General features: G+C 40.4%; 1 protein-coding gene across 1 annotated transcript in view; it reads left to right on the top strand.

Moving 5' to 3' along the window:
* Window positions 1–7,113: 7,113 nt before the first annotated feature.
* Window positions 7,114–11,586, top strand: part of pitpnm3 (PITPNM family member 3) — a gene marked incomplete at its 3' end in the record, with an annotated part of 92,112 nt that continues 87,639 nt past the window's right edge. The window contains exon 1 of the mRNA XM_083914064.1: window positions 7,114–7,313. Within this exon, the coding sequence (XP_083770190.1) occupies window positions 7,289–7,313 (25 nt within the window). The 5' untranslated portion in view covers window positions 7,114–7,288. The remainder of the gene's footprint in view (window positions 7,314–11,586) is intronic.

The raw sequence follows: 11,586 nt of genomic DNA, 5'->3' as shown, positions 1-11,586 counted from the left end.
GCACAGACAAGAATTGGAACTAATTTGCACATTATTATAAATCCAAATGGTCAGAGAGGTTCGACCTTGCCACCGACCAGCACTGTCTCATCATCAGAGTTTATTTTAGAATTAGCAAGGACAAAGTATATGACTGCAATATATCCATGATGCATTGAGAGAGAGCATTTTGCGGTATAGGTGCTTCAAGGCTGCTTTGTGATATCTCATTCCACCTTATGCTCTGTACTTGAACTCAATGGATATGAAATCTTATGGCTCATCACTCATTTGTTCTGAAGAGGTATTCACCCATCTGTCATGCAAATCCTGGCATTGTTTGCTTCTAAAACCTTCTAAAAGTTCCTTTTTGTCAATTTATCTTGAGGCTTTGTTTGCTGGGAAAGCCTAAAATACCTGTTGGGTAGATTCTGACTGTTTGCATTATTAATTCAGTCACAGCTTCTCTTTGTTGGGATTATTAGCTGCCTCAGAGCCAGCAGCTAGTTATGACACAAGTAAAGAAGCAGAGTCCCTGCAGAGGGCCAACTAAATTCACACTGATGGAATTTGAGACTGAGAGCTTATTTGTCAACCTCAAAGCAGATGTGTGTCTGGAGCAGAGTGGATTACAATAGCTATGTAGAAAAACTCAATGTTGTTTTTTATTACAGTGAAAGCTACAGTGGAGAATAGACTCTTAAATGCAGAATAACACAGTTCATCACGAGGAGCAGTTTTCCTCATACCTTACCTCAGAAGCCTTACCTCATGTGTTTTTGCCTATGATACAGTGCCTATAGAAAGTAATGACAACCTTTTGAAATAGTCCCTTTTTTTGTTTTACACCCTGAAATGATAATACATGAAAAAATATATTTCTCCAGCATGTTTTACACATTTTGCATTTTAAAAAATGAAAAACTAAAATAGCAGGATTGGAAAAGTGATGAGTCCCCAGGTTTAATCCTTTGTGGAGGCCCCTTCTGCTTTAATTACAGCCATCAGTCTGTTTGGATATGTCTCTACCAGCTTTGTGCAGCTAGATTGGGTAATATTTCCCAAAAATGAAAAACTAGAATAGCAGGGCTGTAAAAGTGATGAGTCATTCAGAATAACAATTATAAATGTTCTCAGGTATAACCAATCACCTTCCACATTACACACCATGTTAATTGGCCTCCACCTGACATCAACTGTGGTGTTTTTGACTTTACTTCAAAGTAAAATCAGCTGTTCCTTGAGGATTCCACTCCTAGTCATGCGTGGTAACACAAATAATTCACCATGGTTGGAAAGATGCTTGGAGTCTCTTAAAAAGCATACAGAAGATTCTGATGCAATGTGGAAAAAGGTTATATGATCAGATAAGATCAAAAATGAACTTTTTGGGCTGAAACCAAACACAGCACACCACTCAAAACACAGCATCCCTACAGTGAAGCATGGTGGTGGCAGCATCTTGTTGTGGGCTTGTTTCTCTTCAGCAGGGACTGGGCAGTTGGTCAGGATTAAAGGGAAAATGGATGCTGCCAAGTTCACCCAAATTCTTAAAGAAAAACCTGCAGCCCTCTGTAAGACACTTGAAAATGGGCAGTGGGTTCATCTTCAGCATGAAAACGACCCAAAACACACCTCCATAAGAACAACACAGTGGCTAAAGGACAGGAAGGTGAATGTCCCAGAGTGGCCGAGTCAGAGCCCTGACCTGAATCCTACAGAACATCTGTGGATGGACTTGAAGAGTGCAGTCCATCGCTGCTCACCAGCTGCAGAAAGCTGGTAGAGACGAATCCAAACAGACTTATGGCTGTAATTAAAGCAAAAGGGGCCTCCACAAAGTATTTGATCTTGGGACACATCACTTTTCCAATCCTGCTAGTCTAGTTTTTCATTTTTATTAATTTTCAGAAATAAAAAAAAAACTATTTCACTTGAATGTTTTAAGGCAAAATGTGTAAATCATGCTGGAAGATATATATATTTAATATATTATCATTTCAGGCTGTTAAACAAATAAGTGACTATTTCAAATGGGTATCATGACTTTCTCTACGCACTGTACATCACTGTCCCTTTTAGCTTTTTTTTTGCTTTGTTTTTGTTCTATGGTCAATTATTTTCATTTCCTCTTTCCTGATTCTGCCAGTAACAGCCTTAACCATAAAATATAATGTTAAAATTTAAATGATCTAAATAAAATGATGGTATCTTATTTTAACTGGCTAACGTACTGTAGTGACTCACTGTGGATCCATGTTTTATCCAGTTGCCAAGCAGCAGAGTAAAACATATAACAAGCTATGATATGTGAATTCATTTCCCTGATTAAAAAAGACTGGTCTATAGTGGTACAGTCAGCTCAGCTTTTTTTCTCTTCTACTAATCTTTGATCTGAAAAATACATCTCACGCTTTCTGGCTGAGGTAACGTAGAGTGTGACTTCTGTGATTCCCTCAGTCTCAAACATGTGAATTCCTGTTATATTTTTGTAAGTTTGGTTGCGGGGAGACACCAAATTCCTCTGTTTGGGTCTCAAGCTACAAAAAAAATGGGATCCTCTGATATAGAGGCATTAGCATTAGAATCAGACAGTTTCATAACCAGATAAAAGCTGCTTCGGTAGCATGTAAAACTCCATTATAAGTAAAAGTCCTGAATTTATATATTAAAAATATATATACATATTTAAGTCAAACTAAAGATGATTGATATAGTCTACTGAAAGTAGGTCAAAAAGTCAAAATACACATTATGCAAAATGGCCCCTTTTAGAGTTTAACATATTAATACTGATGTAAGATTAATACGAAAACAGCATGTTTCAGTTATAGCTGGTTGTAACTACTTTATATACTGTTTGGAAGTTTAATCTATAACAATGCATCACCTTTTTGAATCTATGTTTTGTACATCAAATCTTGTTTTGCAAATAAACCAGTAACTTTGTGGAATAAATACACATTTACACAGTGCAGTCAAAGGTACAATATTTCCCTCATATAAAGTAGCACTCACGTATTGCAAAACTGTCAAATGAAATGAAGAACTCTTTTCCAAAACAAGATAAAAAAATGAGTTTGTCATGCCACTTTGCTGTATACAGAACCTTTTCACTGCTTCATCAATGCTTCATGCCAAATCGCTATATGTCCTTGTTTAAAATGTTCTCAAGATGCAGTTCCTTTCCAAACCGCGACCAGCGCCAAACCTATTTTTAGCCTAAATGCGATACGTCCTCTCGACCAATCAGAATTCAGTGAGCGTTCTATGCGATCAAACATGGCGGCGCTCTGAAGCGGGAGAGTTTTTTGTGTCGTCCGTCTGTGCAACATGTTCAGACTGAGCCATAAACCATTTTGACAAGATACATTGAATATTAACCAAATGTGTGGGTCTTGGTAAAAAATGTAATTTTCCTGAAAACGATTAAAATGGATTTATAGCGTTTTGGAAAAGAGCTCCTCAAATGTACTTTCACTACTGTATTTATTATCAAAAATCATTTAAAGGTGAGAAATACATCTCAGTTCCTGTGTGTGTGTCCTAATCAGAGTTTCTCTATTGTTTGTTTTGATAACCGGTCCATATCGTGGGAGTGAAAAAAACCTCTGTAATTGTAAGAGCTGTGTAGAGGCAACCCAAGCCCAGTTTTTTATTTTCAGTCTTTCAAGTACATCTCCTTTAAAATGGAATTATTAAGTCAAGTAGAACTTTATTTTTCTCCAGAGGGACAATTGCTTATGCAGCAGCAGAGAGACTTCAAAGGATTATTTGTCACACAAGTAATATGTGCAGCGGAATGCAATGTGGCATGCTTCTGAAGTTGTGCTAAAAGACGGAGTAAAAGGGATTAGGGAAACGAAATACAAAGGATAAAAAGTAAAGTTAAAGTTATGTAAAACAAGTCCTTTGTCATCAGAAGTGCCATGTGCAGGGGAGTGCAAAGGATTTCCTAAAGACAATTTGTGCTAGACAAGGACAAGGACAGCCTATACCGAGGTCAGACTTCTGAGTTCATCATGGAGATGACCTGAGGAAAGGGGCTCCATTGCATGCATAGTACATTTCCTCATAATCAAAGTCCTATCAGTAGACCGACATTACTTCTTATTATCGACAGAAACTTACAATGTGATCATATATACCCCACAACAACAAGGATAAAACAACCACAGTAAATGTATTCTTACACAGTATGTAATACGTTTTTGAGCAGTTATCCATCAACTCCCTGAATGTGAAGTGCCACTCACCTTGTTACTGTTACACAGAGACTGAAGAATATTTTAGTATAAATCATCCATTTGTTGTTGTGTTGAAATGCAGGTTTTTTCCCCCCAGCGACCCAACTGAGTTGTTGATTATGTGTCTCCACCCACAAGGAAAGAAACCTGCACCTCAGGTGGTAAATTCCGGCCCGCTGTCTGCCAAGTATTATTTTGTGACTCTTTAATGGCTCCCCAAAAGCCTTATGTTGCTGAAACAAGTCTCGCTTTCATTTTCCAAAAGCCCCACAGTGGATATCTACCTCCATAAACATCCTTCTGTGTGCCTGTTCTGTGTTTGTCTAGTCTGCCCGGATGTTTTGAAGCATGCACTCCAAGGGGCCATCCACACTGAGACGTGTTTTGCTTTAAACGCAAAAGTTTTGTATCATTTTGGCCGGTCATCAAGATGGATGCAGCGTTTTGGGAGCCTGAAAATGTTATTTTCTGAAAACGGGTCCCAGAGTGGATATATCTCAGAACGCCGCCCTGCGTTTTTGGCCTGGACAGCTTCTCCGCATATTTTGTGAAGTGATGATCATCGCCCCACCTCTCGACCATATAGCCTTTGACCTCTAGCACTCGACCCTCTAACCCCCAACATCACGTAACAACAACAACAACAACAACAACAACAACAACAACAACAACAATGTGCCTGCTTCGTCTCTTCTTCTCCGTTTTTGCTGTATGTGGCAGAGTTACAGCGCCACATACAGGCCCGACATGTGTACTACAACGTTTTGAGTCGGTTTCACTGGTTTTGTGTGGACAGAGATTTTCTTGAGAAGTTTGCTGTGTTTACGGAAAACTTTTTAAGAACGAGGGGAAAAGAAAAGATCGTCTTGGGCAGTGTGGACGAACCCTAAATCATCACACACACAAAAATCTATGTTTTTACCAGTGTGTTTTCCAATTTTAATTGTTGGTGTAAAATCAGTCTCTGCTGATGTGGGTGTGCTGCAGAATTAGAGTTATGTCCTCAATGGCATGGAGAGAATTCTTTTCAGGAGAGAAATTCACTTAATTCAATTAGCCTTTAGTTTCTTTCACTTAGATCCAGCCAGTGCAGCCATTTGGTGTAATCAGTGATATCTGTCTTGCTGTCTCTCTGGCCTGTAGCCTCAAGGCTTTTCTCTATTAGTTTGTCTTAGTGGAATCTCAGCTCAGTGTTCTGGGCCAGAAGTGCATTGTCATTGGCTTTCGTGATAAAAACAAATTGGCTTCATGTATTCCTATAGTATTTGGTAATGTGGCATGTCCGGCTCTCAGATTCCTAGCTGATGGTTCAGCCACAGGCATTTTCCTCTATCAATATTCATTTGGGCTGCCAAATGACGCCGTGACCAGGCCGCCCTTCTGGGACTGGGTGACCTCGTGTGTGGTTGCATACGAACAAGAGGGATAACATGTGACATCATGACTGGTTCACACACTAGTGTAATGTGTGCCATAAGCGCTCAGTGAGAATACCTATTTGCAGCAGTTCAGGTCAAGTGTTGAAGTATTGCAGGTCAAGATAAGCTTAAAAATGAATTAGAGGCACCCATTAGGTAACGCATCTGTCAGATTAGCGTCCAATCTCACAGCTGGATTTAAAGGATTTAAAGCTGAGCGAACATCATTCATATGCTACATTTCCTAAAAAGTAAAAGAGGAGAAAATAAATCAGAATTCCTGTGCAGAGGGCTTTATTTTGATGGGTTTGGGTTTTTTTTGAGGCACTTCACCATTTTCTCTTCTGCCTCGGTGACTGCCCTATGTGACCAAGGTGGCACCTGCTGCTTCAGTGATAGATGGCTGACAGGGGTGTTAGCTTTCACCCCTTCATCCTCCGCTTGCAGTGATCTATGTCCTTTTGCTCTCTGTCCTCACAACTCCTCTTCTCTTCAAACACTTGTATATAGCCTATAGCAGATAGGTTCAGCCACACCTCAGAGGGAAAAAAGATAAACACAGCAGGCTTTTATGGGACACTCAAAAGGAACTTATCAAATGTGTTATATTTGGTGAAATTCTTCTAATATTCCTGTGTACACTTTGCAGATTTAGTGTCCTTCCTATTCATTGTTTTAAGTATATGCAGTCACACCATACAACACATAATTAGCCTAAATTAAACAACTGTATTTTTAATAATCTGTGTAATCCCTGTAATGTTTCTGCTCAGATGCATGATTCTGCTGTGATCTATTGTCCATCTTCACAGCCACCCTCTTTGTTAGTGTAAATAAGTAACAGCCGCACCCTGCATAGACAGAATGTACAAGAGGGAGCACCTGTGTGTCACCACAATCACGTTTACCTGCTTCATATTAAATATCCCGTTTAATTCCAGGAATATATCTGTGCGCATGATTCTGCAGTGACACATCCGATGGAATTGATTCAATTATTTAGGTTGATTGCGCTTTTCTGTGTGTTTTCGATGCGTTAAGTCACGCCTCATTCAGGATACTTCTTCTTGTGCATTTCTTTTTTTTATTATTTTTGCAAAGTCAGAAACGGTGAGAGGAAAGAGGACGGACGCCCTTCATTCAGCAGCGGCCGCCTGCGGACGTGCGCGCACCGCTGGAGGCAGTCGAGCGGCAGACCGGGTCCTGTTTGTTAGGAACTCCGGCTGATGTTAAAGCGGTGGAGAGGAGAGGAGAGGAGAAAAGGGGTTGAGAAGAGAGAGAGAGAGCAGGGTGGGCATGACATGTGAGAGCCAAGTCTGCACAGAGACAACAAATACCCAAAGTATGTCTGCGGCATAGGCGGGTCGATGCTCTGAGGGACTTGACAAAGGTGAATGAGAACAGCTGCAGGGGTTCCTCTGCTTCTTTTTGCCCCCTTCTCCACTGTGACAGGAGACCGACACGGCAGCCGTAGCCTGTACTGTGGCACACCCGCGCCCGCTTTACCCCGCTTCAGTCTGGCAGGCGTCAAGGTGCAGCAGGGTGCAGGAGAGGGACGGAGCCGTTTCATCAACTGTCCGACGAGACGTTGCCGCGCAGAATAACCGACCGCAGAGGGACGAGAGTCACACGGGAGAGGACACTATGTCAAAGGAGACGAGAGGAAAAGGTAAGAGGGGCGACCGCTACGTGTACAGGCTGTAGTCTCGTGCTAACAGGTAGACACCCGCGTCTCGTGCTGTTGGATGTTGGCGCGCACAGCCGCATGCTGTCTGGCTGGAGGCAATCTGTAGGAATGTGCGACGGTCCAAAAACAAAAAACCAAAAACGGACTTCTGTGTGTCAAACAGCCCGGTGCGATGGACTGTCCAGACCCGGTCTGTGTCTTTATCTGTCATGTCAGTCTCTGGTCAGACGGAGATTTGTGACCAGTCAGATTCCGTGACGCTGCAGGGTCAAATGGACAAAACAGAGGGCTTGAAATGTCGGGGGGTGAACTGTTAACGACCTGTTTCTGCTATCACAGAAAGCTGTATGGGTGACCCTCTTACTATATGTATTTTTGGTTACAGCCATTAGAATTCAGGATGACCAGCCTACCTTATAAAAATATAAAAAACAACTTTCCCTGAAATTCAGCAGGTCACACAATCTGTAGATAAAGGATCTTAAGCAGCACACACTGAAGGGTCCTCTCTATTACCAGCATTAGACAGTAAATAAGAGATCATAAATAGAGAAGGTTAAACCTGGAGAAGTGACACAGAATAATACAGAGGAGTTCAGTGCATTGCTATTAATAGCAGACCGTTTTTCATGCAGCTCATTTGATTGTTAAATTGGAAATGAGGTATGTGGGGCAGCATTGACAGGGCTGCATCAGCCAAGTCTCTGTGGCCGTGACATTGCTATAGCATAACAGGTTCATTGTTGCTCATTCAGAGGATTATTTTGCAGCCCAAAAATGCCACCTGTTTGCATTATGGTAATGTCTCTTTCTATGGAGGAGCAATTTTCAGACTTTGAACAGTACTACCACACTGTCTTTCTTTTGTGTATGTTCATTTATTTTTAGACTGTTATTTTTCTTTGTTACAGATAAACCTAACATCTCACAGGTTCTAGTGTCTATTTGATTTAAAAACCTGATAATCATGGTGGGAGTCTGGGTTCCACCCGCATAAGGATTTGGACTAATTTATGGTTGAAATAGCTTTATTTATGTAAAGGAAAACATTAGGTAACAATTTTACAATTTCAAATATAAAAAATCTAACGATATGACTTGAAGCTTGATTTTTTTCCAACAGTGACCCTTCTCAATTGTAGATGGCAGACTACGATGACCTTTTACTTATTATTCTTTAGTATTAGAGCAGCTTCTTTTTCATTCAACATCGCTTCTTCTTCTTCTTCTTCTTCTTCTTCTTCTTCTTCTTCTTCTCTCTATTTTATGGCAGATTGCATTTGCTGCTTTTGATGTTGCATACTGCCCTCTACTTTAACAGAGGCATCTGCCGTCATGGGTGGTATAGTAGAGGGTGCACACAGCTATACCAACCTCTCTTCCACAAAGCCACTGGAATACAGGAGACCAACTTCCTCCTCGATGACCTAGTACACCCACCTCAATAACTACCACACTGGTGACTAGTGAAGCTGTTCTTCAGACAGGGGTCCTGGGATAACATTCTTGTTGTCGTGCATCTCTTACCTGCTGAAGAACCTCTGAGCAAGTCACTGAATCTCTTCCAGCTTCAGGCTTTTTGCTCCGTATGTGCCGTTTGTGCCCTGACCTTTACCATGAGGCGAGAGCAGAGAGAGAATTTCCCTGCAGGGATCAATATAATATCAGATCATTCTAACTCTGAGAAAGGACAATAAGTGTCACAGTAGAGAGGGGGATTTTATTTAGTGTGGTTTGGTCTGCCTCGGAGTTAACCCTTTTATTTGCTTATGCCTCATGTGGTATCTGCTGTGCTGCGAGTCCTTTTTTTTTAATCCTCATATAGTCTGACTCACTGGATGTAGACTATGTAGATGGCCCCTGTGGAGATCTGTCAATGTGATCCTCCTGACTCTATTTAAGTGTTTTAATAAAATGCTGAAAAAATGATTCAAATATGAAAGGGCATAAGTAAGATGCTGAAGACCATTTTCATTCTGAAACTGAGGCACAGATGTTTGGGTCACAGTTTGTAAAGAGTTTGTTTGCATGATTATTATATAAATGTCAGGTGCAGCCTTTTAGGTCCCAAAGAGTTTCTTCCACTCTAGAAATCATGCAAGTAGTCCTATTTTTAGTAGACAATCTCACCAGACAAATTAGATATTTCATTTTTACACTTACTTACTTTTTACTTCCACAGTTAATCTTAATAATACTGTGTGGCCAATACATTCACTTACTAATATTGACACACTGTACGCTGCCTTACATTATTTCAGCCCAGCTTTATGAAATCATGTGAACCGTGTGACGCTCCAGCAGGCCAGTGGCAGATTGAAAGCAATGTGCAGTACGTGTGGGTTTTGCTGGTGCATTCATATCTCAAACAGTGCAGTATATCTGTTTTCATTAATTATAACTTAACCTCACTTCAAAGTATAACTTGTGAAGTAGAGCGCTCCTCATAGAAGCATTGTTCTTCAAAGTCCCTCCAATGCGGACAGGGCAGAATTTTTAATTCCATGACTTTCACTTATGCACGCAGATCTTATCTTTGTCATTTTCAATTATAAGAAGGCTGCAAGGGATTCTACACTTGCTCATTTAAATGTTTCTGTTTGACTCAAATGAGAGCTAAATATGGACTATTATCTAGGATAGGGACTGTGAAATAAAAGTCAAGAATAATATAGGAGTGCTTTATTATTTCATCATTAAAGTTTGGCAATCAGCATTTATGGCGCTGTTTTTCAGCTTGTGCGGAAATGATGGCCTTGTGCCCAGATTCACTGACTGCCTATTAAAACAATAAAGAACCCCCAGTTTTAATAATTCAAATATTGAAAGATAATTTGAGCAGAGTAATAAGGATTTAGGATTTAGTGACTTTTAAGGCTCTCAACAACTATTAGATGAATTGCTATGACATTTTGTACAGACACTCATTGTCCCCACATGATTGTTCTTAATATTTTCCTCATCCCCTGAATTCAACGCTACCACTAGGTCAGTATTTCAATGTGTACTGTGAAACTTCTTGGTGGTTTGGAGGTGCAAAGTAAAAATAGTCATGGTTCGTAGATGCTTTATTTTAAATTATTTCCCTTTAGTGCCATCATGAGATTGAGATGAACAAATAGCTGCAAAACAAATTCCCATCAACCACAGATGTACTTTTTGTTTATTAGTTCAGCTTGTAAGTATGTTAGCATGACATGCTAAACTAAGATGGTGAAGATGGTAAACATTATACTTGCTAAATATCAGCCTTTTGTCATTGATGTTAGCATTCTGATGTTAGCATTAACTCAACGCACCACTGTGCCTACTGCAACTTCACAGAACTGCTAGCATGGCTGTAGAATATTAGTCTTGATGAATACACATTTGGCTATCAGCCATTTCATGTTCCTTTCTATAGGGGGATGCTCAGTCCCAGCTGTGCTCTGCTTCTGATTCAATCAATTCCACACCTGCAAGCGTCTCAACCTTTTCACAGGCAACTCAGCAGCTGAGGAAGACAATAGAGGGTGCATAATTGGACCCACAAGTTAAGCGACTTAAAGTGAAATTCCGGCGTAAAATCATCCCAGGGACTTTTTCGGCGTGATTGGAGCGGTAGCCCCATGTGAAGAAGCTGAATATCCTTGAGGCAGTGGCCGCGGGTTCGACTCGGCCCTTTGCTGCATGTCTCCCCCTCTCTGTCACCCCATTTCCTGTCTGTCCTATCTAATAAAAGGCTTAAAACTGAAAAAAAGCTGTTTTAATGCCTTCACTATGCTGCCCCTAGCTAATCGGTGTTTAGCGACTCAACCAGATTTCTCCGTTAATAGTTGTTACACGAAAAATTCTCTTGGCTTATTTGATGAGTGTGTTTGCCGAAAAAGACCCTGGATGATTTACACCAGAATTTCACTTTAAGTTGCTTTATTCTTAGTTTCAATTGTTACATTTAATTAAAATTTTCTGAGTTTAAACTGGTGCGCAATTGTTTATTTGAATAACAAAATGAATAAAGATTCAGTACATTTGTATCTATGTGTACATTTGTTACATTATGTTTTACAAAGTTAGGGAAGTAATGTTTAGCTGAAGCCTGATGCCTTTAGTCTCTTCCACATGGTGAGGTGTACAGTTTATAAATTCAACAATGGTATCTGATCGGTATCGGGGTATCGACCAATATGCAAAGCCTAGGTATCGGTATTGAGACTGAAAAAGTTGGAGTGGTGCATTCATAGTGTGAGGCACCAGATCTCTGAGCATTTTGTGT

Source organism: Echiichthys vipera, assembly GCF_963691815.1.
Source record: "Echiichthys vipera genome assembly, chromosome: 5".
Lineage (NCBI taxonomy): Eukaryota > Metazoa > Chordata > Actinopteri > Perciformes > Trachinidae > Echiichthys > Echiichthys vipera.
The sequence above is the reverse complement of the archived record's forward strand: the minus strand, read 5'-3'. Positions and strand labels throughout refer to the sequence as shown.